This window comes from Melanostigma gelatinosum, assembly GCF_949748355.1.
Source record: "Melanostigma gelatinosum genome assembly, chromosome: 6".
Classification (NCBI taxonomy): domain Eukaryota; kingdom Metazoa; phylum Chordata; class Actinopteri; order Perciformes; family Zoarcidae; genus Melanostigma; species Melanostigma gelatinosum.
Window position 1 is genome coordinate 12,342,821 of NC_136639.1, and position 24,595 is coordinate 12,367,415.

Below are 24,595 nucleotides of genomic sequence, written 5' to 3' on the forward strand. Positions count from 1 at the left end.
TCTTTTAGGACTTCTAAATGATGAATGTGACGCTAACAAACAGCAGTCCACCTCGAATCAAAGATCAATTTAAACCATATTCATATAATTCACTCTGCTAACAAGAGAGGGCAGCATTGCTCCAGGTTTAAAAGTGACTGAACTTAGTAAAGGCTGGAAAATAAGAGAGGGGGAGGTTCAAAAATACAATTCATGTTAACATAAAGCACATCATTTGTGATTCAATATGATAGTAGGAATTCAATTGCAATTTCTTAATTGGTTTATATGAACGTGCAGTCAACAACTATGCACACACGTATTTCAATATATGTTATATGTGGATTTTCCCAGTTATTACAGTATTGAGTGATCCCTTTGATACGGATTACAAAGTATTATGTAATTTCTTTGCATATATTTAAAAAACTGGACTGCAGAGTTTTTCTTCAGGCCTTACCTGCTGCGAGGGTCTCTGAGGACAGAGGGTGTCATATGCTGTACAAATTGTGAAGCCCCCTGGGGCAAATTTGTGATATTGGGCTCTATTGACATGACTTCGCTACAAACATATTTATATATGACTGGCATTAGGGTTGCCACCTCTGCTGCTGATAATAATTCTTAATGATCGACAAAGGTATTTAGTGTCGGGGAAATATGGCACCACATTACGATTTGATAACCTCATAAACTGTGGAAGAAGTGGGTTTAATGTCGCAATAAATCCTTAATTGGAACCATTCACCGCAGGACTGACTGGTAGACTGACGGAGCGTCTCAGAGAGGGCGGGTCTTGTGTGTGTGCTGCTGATCACACCACTAGATGTCAATAAAGACTCAAACAGATGAGTGCCTTTCAGAGGGCCCGGCGTTTGCTTCCTGGATGGAAGTTTTTTCTTTTGTTTATCCACTGGCAGAAACACTAGCCTTAGCTGTGCCTCAATCTCAGCAGTCACTTTGGCTGGGTCACATCTCAGATTGCCCTCTTGTTTTTACACGTCTGCTCGAACGTGTGATTTGGAGGACAACAGGAACATTCCCAAGAGCTATCTTCAAACAGCAAATGCACGTATCGTCTGTCGTCATACATCCCAAAAGCTGGCGTAACTTCCACCAAAATCTCCCCAAAGACATTTTCTCAGTCCTACTTTTTCAGCCTCTCTGCGTTCCACCTTTCCTTCACATTCTCCCCTTTCTCAATTCCCCACCTGGAATGCAGTCCAGATGTGGAACAGGGAGAAGGAGAGATTGCCTGCTTGGCTATAAGGAGCGAGTGGGGGCTGCATAGAGAGAAAATGTTGGAACGACATTAAAGTTTGTCTGGATGCCATTAAGTACAATTTGATGTAATGTGCAGTTTCGGGACGTCACATTGTAAATGGAAACTGTGCTCTCCAGATGAGAGAGATTTGGGCCTTGTGGAGTTGGAGGGGGGTGTTGTACTTGAAGCCTTATTTAACTGCTTGGATAAACAGCCCTCTGTTTCGTTACTGAGCAGGCGCCCATCCACTCCTTGTGCTTTCTTTCGATAATCATGCTGGCTCTCTGAGCCCGCTCCAGTGTACAGTATCATATACAGGAATAACAAACCCGGGGTCCACTGTGCGGGTCAGAGCACAGTGCACCATTATACTGCCGAGCATGCTCGCATGACTGAGGTGCCTGCAGTTTGGATATGTCAGTGAACACATGTCAAGCCCAATTGCATAAAGTCCCTTTTCAAAAGCGTTCCTGGTTCACCTTCTCATATTATGAAATGCTCTCCAGATTTGAAAGGCCACGGCCTCCGTCCTCCCGGGCCTATCGTATATCAAAAAGTATTTTTAAAACAGAAATCCATGGAGTCGGGTACTATACTTTGGGAATTTTCCACACACACAGGCAAAAATGTGAAAAGGAGATCTTGAGGAAGTTTATATGATCTTCTATATTTGTTGGACTGAGCATGATTCTTGCAGGGGGGAAATGTCAGGTTTAAAAAAAGACATTGTTCTTTCAACATAATATTTGATTTATTGGGCATAACAGTATCAACATGCACCATGCACTTTAAACAGCACATGGTAAGCAAAGAACAACACTCTCAGTTAACTTTGAATTGGGGCTTCAGATCTTATTACGGTTCAGCAGCTTAGTTTGGCTTGTTAGAACTGCAAGAACCAATTTGCATTCAGAGGTAAGGCCACTTTTATTGCTCTCTTACTGTGGCCATCACCACAGAAAGACTTGTATTTAAGTATCTGTTGCAATGTTTTATAGATAGCTTTCTGTTAGCAATTACCTTCAAGGGGACATGAAAATAACTGCTTCTGTGCTCGAAAAATATGACACTATAACTCATTCAGATGAAAAAAAAATCACAAAGTTAACATCTACGATATGGTCAGTAATGACAGCTCAGTCTCATTTTATTCTCAAGTTCAAACTGTTGTCTGCTGCCGTAACTCTTTCTGCAGCAACAATAGTGAAGTGTAGGCCTATCTGTAAAAGTCTTTACTTCCTCTCCTTCCCGCTGATTGAATGAAAAGCTTTTGATCTGTTGAAATACACAAGAGACCCTCTGCCTTCATTCATGACTTTAGTTTGCTCTCCCAATGAAGGCGCACATTGAAATCAAGACCTTCCTGTCTTCTACAACCTGGATGGAAAAGGCCAATTCAAATCAATCAGCAACAAAACAACAGCAATATGGCATTGAAACTATTTAAATCCTATAGATTCTCACATTATTTCATCAAACAAATATCCATGGTCTTCTTCTTTGCTCCAAAACGTCTTCTCTTTGAAGGGTTTGCATGTTGTTGCATTTACAGAATTTGCCAGTCTTTCTCTTAAAATAACTATATAGGGATACATCATGGTGATGAGGTAATACGTCTTTATTGTCTTACAAATGTGGAGATGCAACATTTTAAATATATATATTTTGGTACTGCAAAAGTCTGCAACAAAAGTATTTTTTTGTTTCGTTTTTGTGCAGTTTACCATATAATTTAGGTCAAAAAACAATCCATAAAACAGCCTACTGGACTGTGTCATGAAGTTTGTTGAAGACGTGTGGAGTGACTTCAGGTGGGTTTACCCTCGGCACATGTGAAACCTCTCTCTCTGTCTCTTACTGGCATGTATGCGCTAGGACCGCGGGGACCAGAGCGCAGACGCAATGGGCGCACTTGGGGTAGTAAATAAGTGAGTTTGAGTGTGACAGAGGCAAGCAGGCAAACCCGCTAGGTTTTGGGAATTACACAGAAGCCGTTCGAGACCAGCTCACTTTTTGTCCGAACGAACAGTTTTTTCCCCGGTTTGAATTTATTTTAAATTGCGCTTGAGAGAAGTCTACACGGAGAATTCAGGGACACACTGAGGAACACTTTCAACAGCAGCGACACAACTGACAAAAGTTTGAGGATATACTTTTTTTTCTTCTTTACTTCTTCATATCGTTGATGTGGAAGTGACTGCATAGTTGTGAATCCCATCAACCTCTGGATTAATTAAAGAGTGGGAGATAGCGGTAATCTGGGCACTTCCAAAGTGATGTAAATCCCTCAAGGTAATTAAAACAACAACCAACTTTTAGCGTCAGAATTCTGCGCTTGTTTATGGGACTTGAAGACGTTTTGATGGACTCACGCATCCCTTGAATTTCTCTACCATTTGGATCAAGGGGAGTTGCGCGCCAGGGCTGCCATGACATAACGGGACACTCTATCGGAAAATCAAGGGTGCTGAATATTTGTGAAAGGACCGGATGACGCGTGTCCATTGTTGAGCGCAGGGTCTCAAAGTTTACCATTCATTCAAGACCTCACCCACGATCATTTCGTTTCCTCGTGCCCTACGAAAGCTTCATGGTGGAGATATGGGATGACTGGAGGCGGGGGTGCAGCTGAGGTGAGATCCAGCAGAAGGACAATGTTTACGCCCGGCGTTGGCATCCCTCTGCTGCCGGGGCGTCTGGTACTGATGCTGCTCCTGCTGTCCGCCTCCGAGCCGCGGCTCTCCCAGGCTTGTCCCGGGTTGCTCGCCTCCACCAGCGGCTGCAGCTGCACGGACGAGCGGTCCAAAACGCACGGCGCCCAGGCGTTTGGGAGACGGGTCAGCTGCAGCAAAGAGGAGCTGCCTGAACCTCCGGATGCCGGCCTGCTGCCCAACAGGACCGTGACTCTGTGAGTTGGAACAGTCTAATGAACTGCTGAACTAATGTCGTATCACTGAATTATGAGCCGCCTGTAACATTGCTGTGTGTGTGTGTGGCACTGAGTGGTGAGATCACATGGTGACCTTACATTATGGTGTCATATATTTCCTCAGCAGTATTCCCATAATATCCCATAAAGATTTTATAAGAAAAAAATGTAATTAATCATGATACATGTTAAGCTGACGTACTGTCTCCATAGATATTAGTGTGAACTATAATTGGCTGAGGATCCACAGTGTTTCCATGTTGTATCAAAGGATTTAACTGGATGAATGTTTAGTTTTTGATGGTGCATTATGCATAAGTAAGGGTACAGTGCTTCAACCATGGCCCACACACCCATGACTCTGAACCCATGACCTTAGGTTTAACTGTATTTAGGACTTGCTGCAGTAATAGGGCTTGTTAGGTCAGAAGTTTACATCTTGATCTAGTTTTAACTCTGTAGTGGAGGGCTGAGCGTCGCCTCTCTGTGAAACACGAAGAAGATCAGTGAGAGGGCAGGCTGACTGTAGCCATCATACGGCCCTGCCTCTTTGACACAACTCTGTCACTTTAAATTAGACTCTGAGGCAGATCTCAGCTCCCTCCCATCACCACCACCAACACCTGCGTGTGCATGCATGGCAGCTGACTTGGCCTTACAAAACTAGAATAAACAAAAACGTATTCTGAATATTTTACATCTGTACTTTACAGGCGGGTTGGCTGCTATTTTTAATACAGTTACACCCTGTCTCACAATTCTGGTGAGAGAGAAAAAAAAAAGCCTGAAGTATTTAATGAGAACTGGACAGCATTGATTCTGGGACAGTTTGGTGTGATGCTTTTTAATTAGTGTCTGGACAAAACTTGAAAGAGGCCACATAATGGATCAAACCACGCTATCTTTCATGACGGATGGACTACCAATCTATCAGTGACACATTTTTTTGGGTGGTGTTTTTGTTCACTTTCTTCACAGCCGCTCAGACTTGAAGTTGTTTCTCATTCCCACAGTATGTTTCTATCTCTGTACTAATGACCCAGTGGGAGAAATGCTAGCTGCACATGGGCAAAAAAAAGCATGTTCAACTGCCCTACTGCAGCGAGCTATGAGGTAAGTATCGGTAAGGTATTTAGGCCCCAGGAAAGCCAAAGCCAGCCAGCAGTCCATTTATAGGGCCTTGTGTTTCTTCCTTAATAAAGCCAGAATAAACATCTGGGGAACACATTGCTGGAAACCATAGGGGGAAAAAGAGGCTCGGGTGGTAGTGGTCGAGGTGATTGAAGATAATCTTCCATCCCAGCATCTACTCATTTTGGGTTGAGTTATTTTTGTGCAGATGTTTGGCATTCTGATTCACTTTTACGAGGCTATAAACGAGGAACAAACAATACCGCCCATAATGCACCATTTTACCTTTACCTTTCCTGGGAACTCTGGTGTCTGGAAAGTTCATTTTCCTGAAGATTTGCTGAGTTCCTCAAGCGCCCGTGCGCCCATCGTTGCTCATGACATTAGCTCCAGATGTGGAATGTGAGAAGTTGTGTTGATATTCGTGTTATTCCTGACATTCCTCAGTCCGTTCAGAGACTGCGGACAGTATCCCAGATGCAGCAGGGGAGCTTTCCCCGTGCCCTACACCACCTCGGTCCCTCCCCACATCGGATGGCCTGACAGCCACCCCACCCTCGCTGTCCTGTCTCCTGGGGCAGCCTGGAAGAATGCTCTCCTCCATGCTGAGCAGGCAAGGGCTGGAGGACACCAGGCCCAGGGCTTCCGGGGCCGGCTGCTATGTGTAATGCACAACAGCTGGCCCCTGTGAACATTCCAGCTGAGGCCCTCAGCCTCATGGGAAATCCCAACGGGGATTTGTTTATTAAAACTATTAGTTGGCTGTTTGTTGTTCCTGCCAATCATGAAGGAGCAACCAGTCTCACTAATATTATCACCTCTCATTTGGCTCGTCAATGCTGTGCTGCACTTTGATTACATGACTGCGTGTAAGATTATACACTGCACCATTTCTATAAACTCACACTCATCACTCGTTTAATGATGCATCCTGCTATTCTCAGCCTTCCGCCATGATCGCCAGTCTTCTTGTCCCACTTTCCCTCTTTTCCTTTATCTCCAGCTCCCCATTTCTCTCCCCTTCCCACCCCCTCAATCATGAGTTCATCCACACGCAGTAACTCTCAACCTAAATATTTAGTCGTCTTGGTAGGAAACTGCCATGTCCAAACTCCTTCCAGATGTGAGCCTGCGCAGGCTAGTGTTTAGGCCTAATTATGCACGGCTGCAAAGGAGCTGGGAGAGGAAGAGGAGCGGAAGGGTAGAGAGGGGGAAATAGATAAGAGTGTGAAAGCGAAAAGTGCCGTTGTTGAGGGGCCAGCGGGAATAGATGACGGAAGTTGAAAGGAGGCTGAAGTGAAGGACAAAGTTGAGCGTGAGGAGTAGAAGAAGTGAGAAGAGGGAACCAAGAGGGGGAACAAAGAAAGGGAGCAGAGCAGGAGAGAGGCTGGAGGAGGGAGAGGAGAAGCTTGGCAGGCGGTTCAGAGGGATGTGCCCCTGGAGACTGAAAACTCCCCAGCCCCTGACTAACAGATCTTCGACACTGGGGTGAGAGGGAAAAGGCAGTGTAGCGGCATAGCTTCACTTCCAAGGCATTGCTCCATGTCTCTATTAGTATGAGTCTTCTGTGTGAAAGAGGAACTTTTGTTATTTTGGTGATGGAAAAAAAATGGACACATATATCATACACACATTCAGCCGTAAGCCTCCAAATACACGGAGCAATAATTCCTTTCTCAGCGCTGTGTGCTGGCAGCTGTGTTTTTAATGGATGGCAGGCAAATTAAGAGAATGTACAGTGGCAGTCTATGTGTGAATGTGCTGGTGTCTCATAGCTTGTGGTTTTTACCCAAGTCAAAACCGTACTCCTCCCGTGGCGTATTATGTTGTCATTATTTTCAGTGACTGATGGCTTCGGCTCAGTGGGTGCCAGCCTGAATGAGTGGGCACAGATGCTCAGAGTGGGGGGGGGGTCAGCATGCCTGTCCTTGGCCTGATGCCCCCTCACCCAAAACAGCTGCAATGCAAGACAGTTGCTCCCTGCCCGGTTGCACTTGATCCCAGTATGTGGAAGTTGCTGGCTGGTTGTCCAAATTTCAAGATAAAAATATTTCAACTAGGGCAGTAATAGATATCAGTGTAAGGCTCACTGTTGTAAAAGTTCCAGTTTTTACTGGGGAGGTGCTGCTGTAAAAGCTTGCTCTTAAAAGCAACAGTGAAGACAGTTATTTGCTTTCTTGCCTATAGATGAGAAGATTGACACCAGTCTTATTATAGAGAATGGTATCTTCTCATCTTAGTCTCATTAAGACAGCAAGTTATCAGCCTATTCCTCCCGCACGTTTGATGACGTTGTTTGAGACAACAAACAATGATTCATGAGAACTGTTTTATCTAACTTAGTGCTGGTTCAATGGCCAGAATGTTCTATCACCATATAGGTCAATCATTTCATCGATGATGATATTTATCACGATACAGCATGTTTTCTGGTAATTCAATAAATAGTCTATGTGAAATAACCACATGGTTTTGTGTGAATAAAATACTTGACAAATGAAAAGTACTATGAATGTTGTGATTTAATTAAGAACGTTCGTGCAAAATAATCCGATTTTCTGAAAAATTTGAGTTAGTTTGATTTTGCAGTGTATGATTTTATCACGATATGATTTCATTGAAAGACAATACATTATCCTATTGACTCATGGCCCAGCCCAAATCTTCCACACAACAAAGTTTAATCTGCCACTGGTAAGGTTTGGAGGTTGAACGTGTTTATTGAAGGCGTCCTTACAGGAGCTTTTGGCGGAGTGGACAGCCTTGTCTTTACACTGAACCCACATTTGTCAGTTTCCTGTATACACTTTTTATTCCATACAACCGATCCTGACACCATCTGTTCACTGAGTCTTCTGTGTCTCTCTTCACTCAAAGGTAACTCACCTCATCAGCATAATCGATTGGCCACAACCTGCGTTCCCTTTATTTCACATCTTCGGCCTCTTACTTGTGGCCCATGTGCGGACGGAAACCAAAGGGCCAGCAGATGTGTCAGTGGTTTATGTCGGGTCTGTGAGTCAGTATGTGTTGAGATGGGAGTATGTCGATGAAACATCCTAAACAGTCATCTTATCAGCGTCCAGAGAATTCCAATAGCGGTATAGAGCATTTTACCCCGGGCATTCCTGCAGCGATAGGGTTTATTTATGTGGGGAAAGGTGTTGAGAAGAGGGGGGAGCGGGCTCCCCTCTGCACATGTTAGGTGGGGCAGCGGTCAGCAATATATCAAAAAAGCAAACAAAGGCCTGACACTGGATACTCTGGGCTTCATACTCAGCTGCAGCACCTGCCAATGCCACACAAGCCCTGGGTTTTATTGTGCCCTCGGAGGTCAAGGGAACATGAGTAGAGTGGGACATCTCCACACACCTACTGGGCTGTACCGTAGCTGACGCCCGTTTGGATGATGAATGCGTATTTCACTTATCACCTGGTTGTGTTTGTTGATTAAAGGCTGCGATATTTCAAAACATAGCAAAAACAGAGAGCTGTGCTGTCATAGTAATCTCATACCCCCCAAGTGGCTTTTTGTTATTTTAGTTTTTCCTTCCACATCGCTTTCTTCTTATCTTACTCCAAAAATGCCTGACTTTGACTTTTCTTTGCCAGCGCTAACTTCCCTCTCCCTGCGTCTGACCACAGCGGCCCCCAAAGTTCCTGCTCGGGGTCGACAACACATGGATACAGACGGAGATAATGGGTGTCTATAGTGGGAATGCCTGTGGCTTCAGTGTGTGTGTGTCGGTGTGTGTGTGCGCGTGTGTTAGTGTTTCTGATATTCTTTCTCTTGAGAACTAATACATGACAATAGTACAGCAGTAGATACTGGAGTACTCCTGAGTTACTTTTTGATTATTCTCATTCCGCATTTCTCTAATAAATCTCTTAAAAAGTGAACCATATTCACAGAGGTTAGTATCCATATTTTACCCAACAGCATTTGCTATCAGAATTTGAAACCTGAATGATTTAAAAACGTTAAACAACTAATAATTTGTCAGCATACAAAGAAAATCCAACTCTCATTAGCAGCGCTTCAATGCGGGTTTTTAGCCATTGTTAGATTAGATTAGATTAGATTAGATTAGATTAGAAAACTTTATTAATCCCCAGTGGGGAAACTCATTTGTCACCCAAAAACTCATACAGACGACACAGTCCACAGTACACAACACAGTCCACAGTACATAACAGACAAAAACACATTACAAAGGATAAATAACACCAGACAATGCCATATACAACATGATTGACATCAGAAAGACGTAATACAAAATAAGTCAATATTGGGAAAATAACAACATCAGGCTGTTTTTTATTAATACTGTCCATCTAGGTTATGTTACGAGGAAGTAAATGGGATTTTGAATGAAGTTTGGAACAGAGCTCACACGTTTTGGTTTCACTTAAGCTCTTTATAGTTTGATATTTTGGGAGTATGTATTATTTGCTTTTATTGCCAAGAGTTAGATGAGAAGCTTAGCTGAGCTTATCTTTGCATAAAGACAGTACAAAACATATGGACTGGCTCTGTCTAGAGGTAACTCCACATGAAACCTCAACTTCATGTTTTTACATTTTGGTTTGTATTCTTATTAAACAAATACAACATGTTACTAAGTCAATTTGAAAGTTGCTGGTCGATAAAGTCTTTGGGCAAAGCTGTTTCCAGTCTTTATACTGAGCTTATCGCTCAGCTTTTTTCGACATCTATCGATAGAAAGTAACTTTTGTTAGCTGTATCATAAAACAAAGGGTCAAGTCAATCACACAGTTTAACATTGGCTGTAATGGGACAAATATATAAACGCAAAGGTGCTTGCATTCCCAATTTTAGTTTAGTTTATCCACATACATTGTGGTTAATTTTAATTGTCCGATAACATGTAAAAACAAGCAACAACAAATCATTTTTGCAATGTATCTGTCATCGCTCCAAAACATTTTAATGTTGAGTATGCTATTAATGTCACATAGAACCACAATATATTACAAATCTGTCACTAACATAGCGTTAACTATTGTTCCTTTTGTAAAGATGAGTTGGTTTACAGCTGCAATCAAAGGAACAGAGTCAGTTGTGAAACAAAGCAATAAGCTTTTATTAAAATCTGCTGCTGGATTAAACCCCAGAATTATTCCTTTGGCTGAAATCAAGTCAATCTTTGGAAAGCATGTTTACCATATTTTTTTTAATACGTGACTCATCATTGTCGAATAAATTCTGGTAAACTCTGGTGCCAAAACTGTTTGACGTGCAGTGAAGAGGTTTTGGGGATTCTCAATACACTGCGATCACACAGAAAGAAAATAATCGACAAACAAAACAAAACCCTTTAACAGATGCCTTTAAAGACACTGTGAGAGTATCTGGGACAGAAAGATTTAAGCCAGCCTTTGTAAAAGCAATCAGATTTTCCCAGCAGTCTTCGCTCAGGAGCGAAAAACGGGCTGGTTATGAGACAGAACAATGAGACAATGTTAGCCAGGCATCCACCGCATTCCACTCACTGTCTGAAAACGCTAAATCCTCTAAATTGCCTCATTAAATGTGTAACAAACACTTTAGACGGTGAATAAATTGACTATTGTGGTCCTGCTCTGCAGCCATAAATGTTCCAATTTGGTTTGGCTTGACTCTAAATATTACAATCATTTATTACAGCTTTATAGTGAGGCGGCGGTATTTCAACGCATGCTCTCTGGTTGCTAATATTCATAGCAGCTACTTGTTTACGTCTTTAAAGTTCACTGGTTGTCCGACTTTAGTAAAGTGTGTGTAGATGTCACGAGAAACACACTTCATGGACAGTTCCTGCTAGCAGAACTCAATGAATTGTGTCTAATAAGACAAACTCCAAGTTGGGGACCTTCCTCTCAAGAGTGTGTACTCTCTCTGTGTGTGTGTGTGTGTGTGTGTGTGTGTGTGTGTGTGTGTGTGTGTGTGTGTGTGTGTGTGTGTGGGAAGGGCGTGCATGGCCACAGCTCTCAAAATAGGCTTCAGTCCTCCCCTCTCTAATTAGAGACATTTCAAAAACCCCGATTTTAATTTTAGACCAGTAGTTTTCGGACCACTTGTGCACACACACATGCAAACGTTGAGTTAAACATGCACACTTTCCGTATAAATAAATCCGATAGGTCACACACTTGTGCACCAAAATCTGCACGCACACACACACACACACACACACACAACCACAAACCACAAAGCCTTACTCCCAGCCTGGTAACCCAAGCACAATGCAGTATACTCTATAATAAGTGGTTGCACATATCAAATGCAGGAGCTCACTCCCCTTATCTAGCCTCAAGGCAGGAAAAAGTCGGACCACAAAGCAAAGTAATGCAACTCATTTATTTGTCGCTTTAACATGTATAACAAGAATCTCTTCCACTCCTAAATGTGGCTGCTCTTGCCCTCCTCGCCCTGTTTGATAACTGAATTACTCAATCAGATTTCACAAAAATGATTTCACGAAAAAAACAACATTTTGCATGCAATTACATGGATGCTCCTTTCCATGACAGGCGGTAAATGGTGCTTGTAGCTTGGCAGCGTTCCCTGGTGGCTGCTATAAGCCCTCCGGTGGGTCGGGCACAATGGGCACATTCACATCTTGACATGCATTTGCTGTTAAAGTGCCTGTTGTGCTCGAGGACATTTAGTCTCTCTGTTGCACTCAGTGCCGTGACTCTCTGAGGACAGGCTCAGCGTGCAAGGGGCTCCCGGGACCTCCGGCTAGGTGGCTCTCCATCTTTATACAACGAAAGGGTTAAGCTATTTGGACAGACCCAAGCGCTGAATAGTGCAGGCCACAGTCTGGAGGACTCTTATAAAGTACTTTATTGTAACAAAGATGACACAGCCACCTCCCAGTCTGAGAGATCTCTCTGCTTATGCTCGCTTTCATTCCTCCTCCCTCAACTTTCCTCTTCTTGTCTCTGCAAAAGTGTCCATTAGCAAGAGAGGGACTGAGAGACGAGGGTTGGGTTCAACTGATGCAGGCTTTTGAAGCCTGACACAAAAACTGTCAACAATCACGAATGTGTGAACTGGAATGTCGTAAAATTGGATAATTTTCATACCATGAAATGAATGAGAATTTAATTAATCATTTCGTGCACAACCAGCACAGTAGCAAATATATACTATACGATCGAACCATCTCCCACATTCATTATATTGGGGTTGGTTGACACAGACTGGCCAATATGAAATTTTTGTTCATTTTTGTGGTACCCCACTTACACAAATTTCCCGAAATGACAATTTACTTTCCCAAAACTATGAACACAAAAAAAGCCACACTTTGTCCGGCCAAACCTCAGACAGAGACTAAATTAAACACTTCACCCAAAATATGTTATCTTCCATTCAAATTGAACCACAGATTAGTTCATGCCTTTGGATTCCAGACTGCCAAATACAGTGACACGACTGAAATAACTGAAAAACGACGATAATGAATCACAGCACAGGCAATTTCAGACAAAAACAACAATCTCTTCATATTTAACATTTTTAAACAAAGTGTGAGATATGCTCGTTTTTGGTTTAGACTTACCATCGTTGTGCATGGTGTTTACGCAGACCACCAACTTTTAATACGGCAGGCATTCAGCAGTAATAGCAGCAAAAGCCTTTTATACTGAACACATTTCAACAAATACCGCAAGCAAAAGCACAGGCGTAAATAATAAAGTCAATGATGGCTTTATTCCTTTTAGCTGTTTCAGGGTCCCGGTATCGTGCACACTGCCTCGCCGTCACACTGACATGGTTTACTGGGACACATGAATAAGCTACTATGTCAGGTCACAAGGCCTATTTGTGTTAAAACTAGAGGTTGACCGATTTTTCAAAGGCCAATAAATAACGACAGTTTGGAGCAGGAAAAATCCGATAGCATAACATAATTTAAAGTCTGTTGTGCATTTATGCCCAACATTTCGTTTGTAAAACCTCCTTTCACTGCTGATTAATTGGCTAAACCGATAAATGTATCAACCTGTAGTGGAAACATAGTTTGTAATGCGTACATATTGTATACATTTGTTGACATCCTGTGACATGTCATGACCCAGACTTCTCAGCCACTAATGAAGGTCCACACTAATTACTGCTGCCAGTCTGTCGCCACAGGAGCCCCGACTCAGCAGGGGGTTGTGTGTAAGTGTTAGACTGCTGCCTATCATTGAAACTTTTAAAGAAGTTCCATACAATAGATATCTTAACTCAACGTGAATACACTTAATAGTGCATGCTGCCGTCATTCTTTTTATTTTGAGGCTGGTTTACCTCTAGACTTGGATTCAAATATTTGCATATCACATGCGCTACCTTTGACCCCAGAACCCATTATTTTTGATAGATTAGCATAAGGAGGAAAACTGGGAAACAGCCAGCCTGGATCTGTCCAAACGGGTAACTAAATCCTCACACCAGCACCTGTAAAGCTCTCTAACACGCCGTAACTCACTTTTTTAATTTGAAAAAAAACAAAAGTGTAAAAACTATTTGTGGTTTTATGGGGAGTTATTGTTGTTCTCAACTAACTCTCGGCTGAAAGTATGTATTTGTATGTATTTGTATTGTATTTGTATTGTATTTGTATTGTATTTGTATTGTATTTGTATTGTATTTGTATTGTATTTGTATTGTATTTGTATTGTATTTGTATTGTATTGTACCACAAACAACATTTTAATAGCCTAGAGTCATAACACAGGTATGATCATATTGTCCTTTCTTACAGTCTTATTACAGTCTTATTACAGTCTCAGCTTATAACTCACTCTGAAATGAAACTCGTTGATTGAGGCCAGCTCTGTGTCTGTGAGCCTGAACTGCAGAGCAATGTCAAAATGGCTTTTGATCTATTAGACCTGGCGTTTGGATGGAGTTACATCGGCCTTCGGAAAAACTAGTGACAGACAAATTAAGTAATACTGTTTTCAATCCATCGTTTTGGTTCAACCACAATATTTTGTTGATCCACTACGTCTGTTCTCATTACTCCGATTGCAATGTGTGTGATGTGTATATAAAGAGCAATGCTGCCATGTCCACTTAGTTCTCCTCTGTGAGCAGCCAGGATACTTGAAATGCAACTCTGGTGGGAAGAAAGCTGCTCAAATGGAAAGCAAAGAGGGAAAATGCAGTAAAACGCTGATGGTTTTGTCTGAAAGTGTTCTCGGCTGTAACATACACAAATCAAAGTGCTCACACACAATGCTGTGCCGTCATTGTAAAAGTGCATACTCGTCTTGCTTTCAGCTGAATTTATTTACCTCTACGGAAAATTCCCTCTCGGCTAAATTATTTTATTTTCTATTTATATGAACTTCAGCACTGCTGTACACACCAGCTTGTGCATTATCAAGTCAGCATGCTAATTAAACTTAATTCAATAAGAACTCTCATTATCTGGCTCCCAGTGGTCTACGATTTGGGACTAGATTTATGGCACATTACCAACCTCTTTTAAGGGTACTTGTCTTTCACCTTGCGTGTGGTTCCATCCAAAGTGAAATGATGTTTACACAGTGGTCCATCGGGTTGTTTTGACTGTCTTTGTCACGCTGAACCTGCGTCCTTCTGTCTCTGTTGGCCTTGAAGCGCTTGATCAACGCTCGGGGCTGGGACATGAGGTCCCAGCCCTCTGCAGCACTCTGCACACTGTTTTATCAATCACCAACATCCAGTCACACTGCAGATGCTCCAGTTGTTTCGCTGATGATGCTGCAGAAATGCTCTGTATTCAAAATGAAACGTAGATATTATTAAAAAGAATAATACATACGGTAGTAATAAGTGCAGGCAGTTTAGCCTGCAGATGAATTCTTATTAAACATAAATCCTTCCTTAAGACTCTTATTCTGTTTGGGGTTTGCTGTAGAGGCCTGCAGCTAGAGCTCACTGTCTGAGTCCAGCATGCCTGAATATTTACAGGGCAACAGAGGCCAATTGGAATCAGCGCTTTTCACTCAGATGCATCACATTCATGTCTTGAACTAAATGCCAAACCAGGATGCAGCATTTCCTGTATGCTTCCCACTTGTGAAAAAAAAACAAGATTTAAGTGTTGTCTAGTAGGGAGAAGGGATGAAGGGTGCAAAGATATTAACACGAAATCTTTGGTGGTAGCCGACTGTGAACGGGACATCCTGTTGAGTTTGGGTTTGCAGCATTCTGGTTGTGGTTAGGACAGGACGGTTTTCTCTCGCTGTCCCTCTGCACCAGGCTGCAATCTGGAAAGCTGAAAGGACACTGTTCAGCTGCCGTCTGTGTTGGTGTCGTACACCGCACAGCAAGCCTTCCCAGCTCCACCACAGAGACGATTCCTCAGTGAAATGATTGGTTGACAATGACCCAAAACCAAAAGCAGCTGTTGGAAGCATGCTGCTTTTTGACAGACAGCTACAGTTTACAACACACACAGGTACGGACTTGGACAAACACACACACATCCGGCCTTCCCCCAGACCTGAGGCAGTATGCTACAGCGACACAGCCTCGCTTCCAGTTCGGAGTCAGTGGGAAGAGCGGAAGTAAATCAGTGAGCAAATACGATTCGCCCCTGTGTGGCCCTCAAAGGCTTTGTGGGTTTAGGAAGCAAATTGAGCAAACCAACAAAGTGAGTGGCACGACGCAAGGAGGAGCTGCTGTGGTTAACTAGACAAGACTCTTTGTATGGTTTTTACTTTTTCACACTCTGTCACGCACCAAGGAGAACCATAAGCTAACACTGAGCTAAAGCACTTGATTCTGGCACATCAAGCATACTCGTAGCAGTCGTACTTTTTTATGTACCAAAAAAAAAATTGCATTTCTCATATGCGTGTGTTTGCACAAATAGATCAAGTTTGCTTTGAAAACACCATATCGAGGGCCAAAGCACAAAACCTCCTATCTGCAGAATTTTCTGATTGCCGGATTTCATTTTGGATGATGAGAACAAAGAAGGCTGTTCATATTCAGTCTGTTCTAAAATAATCCCGCCCTTTATTGAAACTTAATTTCGAGCATAAGTTTGTAGAACCTCTTCCAACTTGCACCGAATGATGGAAAGATTGCAAAGATCCTATCTGCAAAATGATCCAGGCATTTTTCAGATAGGAGGTTTTGCTCTTCGGCCATCGATATTTGTTTGGATAGATCTCTGCCAACATCTGGGTTAAGGGGATGCATGAGATCTTCAATGCAGAAGAGCACTTCGGATATATGTCATTGAAAAAGATATTTCATTGTTTGAACTTTTGTAGTAAAACACAATTCCATTCTAAAATTTGTGTCTGTACGGTATTCATTTTCACATCAGAGTTTTAGAGAATATAAAACCCAGCAGCACATGAAGTGAAGTGTTGATATATATTTGCTTTCCATGTCTTCTGTGCTTTTACTGACCCTGTTTAACACAAGGGAAGGGCTGGTGTCTGTGCTTCTGTTTGACCTGACTCTTTTCAAATGACCTCCTTGCTTTTTGAACTTCATTTAAATTGATTAGATGAAATGAGTGAATGGGATCCTGGAGTCTGACATGTGGCTCTGGTTGTTGTTTGTTGTTGTTTTTCTTCTTCCATAGATTAGATTAGATTAAATTAGCCCATCTGATTTCTCAGAGGCCTTTGTGGTCTGAAAGGGTTAACTGAATGACAGATGCCATCCCCAGTCTGGACTGAGTTATCACACTGTCGTGCCATGCACCATACAGTTATTGCTCTTGAAAGCAGATTAATTCAATCTGCCATTTGATCTGTCACTTATGCAAAAGGAAAAGAAGCTACTGGTTGCAGTAAATCCTAAGTAGCAATACAGAGCAGACGCCAGGCCTCCAAGTAGTGAACCTCTATGCCTCATCTTCTTTGCTTGTAAAACTCTGGTAACCTTTGTATACTCCGGTGATGAAGTGACGCACTCTCATGTGCCTCAGCTATCACCTGCCTCCAGACACTGCTCCATCTGTCTGATGGCTGCCCGGGAAGTGCTCTCTCTACAACCCCTGACCTCTGAAACCGGGTTCTGAATAAACAGCTAATTGGCTGGGTTTCCTGTTTAGCCTGATGGGAACGCTGACTATTTCTGTCTGTTTACAGAGTTCTGCCTCTCTCTCTCTCTCTTTCTCAGAGTTGTACTTTCTGTATTGTTTATGAAAGAACAATGTCCTTCACTACAACTGTGCTCCGAACATCAGGCTTCGGGGATTATACACCAGTGTCCAGCCTCTGCAACTCCCCTGCGTTCCTGGAACTCTGTGCCTTTTGTTGTCTGTGGGAGGCTTTCAGTTCGCGCATTTTGTGGTCTTTGTTCATTTGTGAAAGTCAGCTTTCAAGTCGTGGTGTACAGAGGAGCAAGCAAATTGAAATATGGTGTGTTGAAATGTCGTAACTTGAGACAAATGTGGGTTTTTGTGATAGGATGCCACATGTGAATTCAATTTTTTATATATAATATACAAATAAACACATAAGTATAGGTTATAAAATGAGGTCGATGTGTTTTGTTCTCATTGAAAATGCATTGATATCAGCACGCTGAAGAATTATGCACACATAAACACACAGTTCCCTGACTAATGTTTTTTTTCTGTTTAGGCTTCGTCAAAAAAAAACTGTATCTAAACTGGCTGCGTTGAATTAAATGGCTTGCTTGTTTGCCAGATGTGACTTTCTCCTCTCCTGTCTGTATTGAATTATTCAGGCACTTCCGGATCTTCTGTAGCTTTCATCTGAGGGCTGCATCCAGTTTACACCAGAGATACTGTGCCCAAAGTCAAGCGAGAGACCTTAAGGTCCAGAAGTCATGGGTTCAAATACAGGCTACACCACAAGACGACTAACTCCGCTCTTGCCTCACAACCACTTCAAAGAAGGTCTTGATTTAATAACCGTGATTTATTTCAACAATTCAGTGTGGATGTGTGAACATGACATGTTTTTATATTTGTTTCTGAAGCTAAAAATAAGGCTGTCAATTTCTGAGGCTTCAAGTTTGGAAATGAGAGTGGAGTTTGTGATAGTAATTCCATTGATGCTGTACATTTTCACAGCAAATCCGAAAATACAGATGATTGTGGTTTAAATGCAGTAAAACAGTAAAAGTGGCCTTGGTTTCAGTATTATAGTCATTATCAGTGGAGCGGCTCTCGTCTCTTGATTGCCTCTCTGTTTAAATACATTTCCCTCGTTTCTAATTTTAGAGGATAATTGTAGGAAGATATTGACTGAGGTGTCCAGAAGCAGAAGATTTACTTTCCATTTGTTTGCTCCTTTTCGGTCTTCAACTCGTCCTGGTAATTGTGGCTCTCAGTAAAGTTACTGAAGTGAAGAAGTAAGTCAGGCCACTTTGTCCCTGTGTACCAAGACCGGATGATTAAATCTGGTCATTAAGTGAGTTGGAAGGTGCAGAGCTGAAGGCGGTGTTTTTATTGATGTGGCAGGAAGCGGGGGGGGGATGACTGCTGCTGCTGAATCTGTAAATCTCACAGACTGTTCACAGTCCGCTCCCACTTTTAAAGGCGTTCACACAGCTCCACTCTCTCGATTAAGAACCCACTTAATGTTGCAAACAGCCCAATAAGCACCATGTGGGAGAGGCGGAGATGATGTGAAACCGAAGGGTGTGTTAATGATGGCGGGCTGTCGCCAGAGCAGGGCTCCTGCTGCACCCGGAGCTCTTGCTGTCGGGACGTCGGCAGGTCTGTAGCTCCACAGGGAAGGTTGCGTAAACATTGAACCCTGTTTCCCCAAAAGCATGTTCATACACAAGAAATCTGCAATATCAAAGGGACTTTAGTGGCCTAAACTTAACAACACATGGGATGCACAATGCAAACCCCAGTCTCTGGTGCCAACATTATGTGCTTTGTCGGCCCAACCATCCTCCCCGACCTCCTCCCTTCAACAACGTCACACCTCCTGAATTTGAAAAAAAAACGTTACTCTTTAAATGTCGGTAAGCTTTTTACCCACCTGTTAGCTGTAGCTTCATATTTAGCATACATACATAAGATTGGTATGGACCTTCTCATCTAACTCTTGGCAAGAAAGCGAATGAACGTATTTCCCCAACAGTCAAACCATTCTTTAAAAAGGAAAGGTCTATCCTAACTGACTTTGACAATGGCAAGTCCCTCACAGCTATGTGATTACCGTACTATAAATATACATTTCCCATGATCCCTTGCCAGACAAAGCAATCTCAACTTTACTTCCAGTGTGTTTTGTGTTCCTCTGCCTTCAGGTCTGATAAGACCCCAATAAGCCAAGTGATTCGCCAGTAGGGAAAGAGCTAATTAACATGGCCTGTGCCGCCATTTGTTTGATGTGGAAAGACATCCTTTAGATGTAAAAAATGTATGCGAAATGATTATCAAGATTGCAGCTTCCCTCCTAATCTTGATGTCCCATTCTGTATTTAACATCAATTGGAAACATCTTAAGCTAATGTCTCTGGGCAGGATAATGGCGTGTGACTGCAGCACCAAGTGGACATTTCCCTCGGCTCTTATCCTCCTCTTGTGACCCATTCACTGTGTGTTTGGTTTAACCTAAACTCTACGTGAAGCTAATGTCCAAGATAGTAACTCAGCGCCATAGAATATGCTTCAATTTATTCTCCGTGGGACTATTTCTAACAACACTGATTCTTTTTTACAGGATACTGAGCCACAACAAAATCCGAGTTCTGAGAAATGGATCCTTCTTTGGACTTTACGCTTTGGAGAAACTGTGAGTAGCCTACTGTTTATCATGTTTTATGAGTATTTCACTTCTGCAGATGCTACAATGTCATGTTTATTGTTTACATGAGTTATATTTCATGCATCCATGTGTGAGCTGTTATTTAAGCTAGCCTCAGCGCCTTTGAAGAGAAATACAGACAGGGTATCAGTAAGATCTGAGCAGCTCATGCACTGCTATCCAATCATGGGCTTCTGTCCAGCAGGGAGGATGATACACTCAGACTGGCTATCGTAGAGTTATGTTTAAAAGCTCATATAACTACACTTCAGTCCTTCATTATCAGGTAAGCCCCACTCCTCGGGTCAAGATAAGAGATCGTTGGGAAGAGATGCCTCTTGGCAGCTTCGCAGACAGTCCAGCCCTCCTTTTTAGCACCGCAATCTCTTTGTACGGCGTGTGAGACAGATGATAGACAGGATCATTTCTGGGGGAAATTAATGAATGGCAGGTCTGGTGACAAACAGGAAAAGAACCACAATGGGAATTGTTGCCACCTATGAGAAGAGAGTACAGAGCACCTATCTTTTTTTAGCCACACAATACATGGCTCTGTCGGCTGGTCGGTCGAACACTTTGGTCCAGACTGAAATATCTCAACAAATATGAGATGGATTGCCTTGAAATTTTGCTCAACCATTAATCCATAGATGATGAATCCTAATGACTGTCGATCCCCTGACTGTAAATCTAGCGCCACCATGACATTGACATTTTTGGTTTTCATTGAAGTGTCTCGACGAATATTGGATGGATTTATTTGGTGCAGACATCCATGGTCCCGAGAAGATAAATTACAATCAAGATGAATTGTATTCATTTTGTGATCTCCTAACTCATTCATCGAGCGCCATCATCAAGTCAAAATTGCTAGCTGTCGTCTTTGGACCAGTGCTAGTCAGCAAATGTTTGCATATCATGATGGTGAGCATATTTTGCATCAGCATGTCAGCATTGCCATGTGAGCATGTTAGCGTGATGATGTTAGCATTTAGCTCAAACCATGTCCAGACTCGGACAATTGCTGCAAAAGCTTGGGGACATTGGCTTGTCTCAAACAGGAGATAATACAGAGAGAGATAGAGTATGTATGATATGATACGTCTTTTGGTCTAATTTACAGTAATCACGGTCAAGACTGGCATTTACCAGCTACAGGCTCCTGGGATACTCCTGGAATGTGTGAATTACATATAGTTTGCATTTCCCACCAAGGTGTTGTTTTACAGAGCATCCCATTAAAGCTTTATATCGCCCTGGTAGCTAATAACACACGTGGAGCCGCTTCAGTCTGGATACTGTAGTCTGGCAGACATACTTATTTTGTTACGGAGGGGGTGGGTATGTTGAAGGGATATTAGTTCCACATGCCACTCAGAGCTGCCACCCATGAAGCTAACAAGCCTCTCAAAAATGTTGAAAGAAAGAAAAATATGGTAATTTGCTGCAGTTGTTAGCTTGTTAGTACCTACCTGCTGGAGCTCACACCAGACATGCCAGTCGAGAATAAAAGCCAAATTTGAGAAAGACACAGAACAGGCAGACAAACAGCACACACACACACACACACACATACTTGTGTGAGGAGAGGACATCACGTAAATCATGCAGGCCTCATTTCACTCCTCTGCCTCAACCTCTGCTGGCTCTCTGACACACAGCGGTGGAGGTCTGCTCACTCATTCTGACATCTTCAACCTTTAATTGAGCGCTGCACAGCTTATAATTACATCTGAGCTCATGGTTAAAATTGCTGTCCTATGTGAAGAATGCCACATTGAAATTCACCGTTTCAGTGGAAGGCCTTGACGGGATGCATATAGAAGTCAGTTTAAGGTTTAACTGTGAGTTTTTGTCCGTACTGTGAGATCTCAGTTTTGTTCTGTCTCTTCAGCCCACCATCGCTCTTCAGGTCCTCTCATTGTTTCCAGTCTGTCGTCTACATGTGCTTGTCATTTAGAGCAGTTGTGAACAGTTACTCATATTATGTGGTCAGTGCTGTAATCAAAGGCCAGCCCACTAGGGCTGAGTAAACACACATCGGGGAATTGCACTGCATCTCTTCCCCTATGCGACAAGGATAAACAGTCTGCTCCCTGACTGCACAACTCTCACTCTTGATCCATCTCTGTTGTGACTCCAAGTGTGTACTGAAACTCGGAGTGTGTTTCCTAGTATGGGCACCCTCGCTTCTTGTCCAGTCGTTTCAAATGAGTCTGGTAACTCTCTCAGCAGACGCACACTCACACCCACGCGCTCACACCAGACATCTATTCAGAGTTGAATGCAGTCTGATCTGCCGTTGTTAGTTGGAGAATGCAGCTCCCGAGCGGGCCACCCTCCTCCAGGCCTGGGCCAGACAGTGCAGCAATCTACACAGTTAGCCCTTTCATTGGGACAAACCTCCTCAAAGCCACTATTGCCTTCATAACCTGCCAAACCACCCAAGTGCAAAGGAGCAATTTAGCCTTGTTTGTTTTTGCCCTCTTACTGGACTACAGTGTTTTTGTAGCTCTTTTAAATGGCTTGCCATCCAACAGCTACATTTGGATCTTGGAAGACCTCATTTTTTCCAGCTTTTGGATGAAACACTCGTTGAATCATACCTGCCATCTGTGGCGGTGCTTGCTATGCAAAATAAGTCACATACATATGCGTACGCACCATCGGGCCTTCTATAATGTACCTGTGTACCTGTTTGAGTACCTCCACCTCTTTGCACGTCCTTCCTGTTTTGTGTCGACGCTGGCTGCCCCTCTAACGAGACGGGACCTTTATGAGTTGTGGACAGATCCCAGCAGCCTGTCCTACGCTGATTTGAGGCGAGGTAATGAGAATAATGAGCAAAGAGAGGGTCGAGGCAGTCTGGCTCTTGTCCAACTGGGCCCCACTGCACCATGGGACACAGGACAGGCAGGCAGGGGCACAAGGGGTGCTCATTATCAGGTCTGCTCACCCCACCGGTTGAGAGGGAGCAGAGAGGAAGAGCAGAGGGCAGCGATGATGATGGATGAGGGAGCAGCAGGTCGCCTGCAGTGAACAGGACTGAAAGCCAGGAGTGAGGCTTGTGGTTGGAACTGGTTAGATGCTCAAAGGTGTTGGCAGCATGATAGAATTTGTCAACAGAGGAGTCTGAAATGCAGTATGGATCTACCTTACATGACTGCACTTTTACTTTTGCTGCGCTACAGAAAAGTATGCACAGGAAATATCATGCAAGATTATTAAAAAAACCTCTTGTTGACTTACAACAGCTTCATTCAACAGCAGAAAATAAGGAGTTTGTTTGTGTTTGGGAAATTTTGCACTGAAAGTCACACAGGGCATGAGAATGTGCAGATGTTTTATATGCATGTCTGCGTGATAGAGAATATATACACTATTATCACTTTAGGGTTACGAATGCTGAGGCTAATTCATTACTTTTTTCACTTGATGGTATCTGTTAGAAAAATGTCGAGACGGGCCACTCAGTCTTTGCCTGAGCCTCTCTGAAACCAACCTTGAAATCGCCTCTGCCATTCTGAGCAGCTGGGGTTAGGAAGTTGTCCAACTTAAACAACTTTACCATCTGACACAGGGGAAGTGGAGCCAAGATGGCTAAAGATGGTATGGTGGCTGGAGAGAGAGGGAGACGGAGGGAGGGAGGGAGGGAAGGAAGGAAAGCACACTCCTGCAGTTTGTCTTATATAAATCTGGGGTTGTTTTTCTTCGTGGGAGATTAACGTTATTTCCACCCAGGCTAAGCAAATTACCTTGAGTGGGAACAAAGCAGAAGTGGGCAGCGTTATAGCATGTAAAAACAGTGCAAAATGTGCGGCGATGGCGAGGAGCCCTCCTGTCTAGACCAGTCTGGGTAAGACAGGGTTCAGATTGTAGGAGCCCACCATTCTGAAGAGAGCAAAGGCCAGCTGTGGAGGTTGCACATGGGAGTCTCATTTCTCCCTCAAAAGAAAATTGACATTTGTGTTCGTATTTTTGTCTGCAAACGTCACTGCAAACGTCATTGTTTGGCCCCCAGTCACCTAATGAGAGTGCATGACATTAAGGGGTGGAGCGGGTGAGGAAGGGGTTAAGCGTGCTGGAGAGTGGAAACAGAAAGGGGGGTGCTGCTGGAGTTGATAGACTCCAGATGTGTCTTTCAGATAAACTGAAGGAACGGGGTGTGTTTGTATTGCAAGCCTAGCTCAGTCATGGCTCTGGGGGTTTATTGAAACAGCGAGTGAGCCCCCTCATAAGCCCATTACCAAATTGTACACTTATACGCCAGTAACTCTCTCTCTCGCACTCTCATTCGGCAAACTTGATATGGTTTCAATGGCATTTTCCTCCAGAGGAACTTGAGCTTTCTCTGGACTTACTTCCCCCCACTTCCGTTTGTGTTCCTTTTCTGCTTTATTTTTGCATCTCCCCTCTCCCAGCTCACAGGGTCTCTCGCTGTTCCTCCCCCTTTCCACTCTCTACATGCTGTAGTCCACCTACTGGTGGAAAAATTCACTCACGGACTTGAGTCTGCCTTTTCATTGATAATTTGAATGAAAGGC

General features: G+C 43.1%; 1 protein-coding gene across 1 annotated transcript in view; it reads left to right on the top strand.

Moving 5' to 3' along the window:
* Positions 1-3,214: 3,214 nt before the first annotated feature.
* adgra2 (adhesion G protein-coupled receptor A2) overlaps positions 3,215-24,595 on the top strand; it is a 35,286-nt gene continuing 13,905 nt past the window's right edge. The window contains exons 1-2 of the mRNA XM_079271114.1: positions 3,215-4,151; positions 19,968-20,039. Of these exons, the coding sequence (XP_079127240.1) occupies positions 3,850-4,151; positions 19,968-20,039 (374 nt within the window). The 5' untranslated portion in view covers positions 3,215-3,849. The remainder of the gene's footprint in view (positions 4,152-19,967; positions 20,040-24,595) is intronic.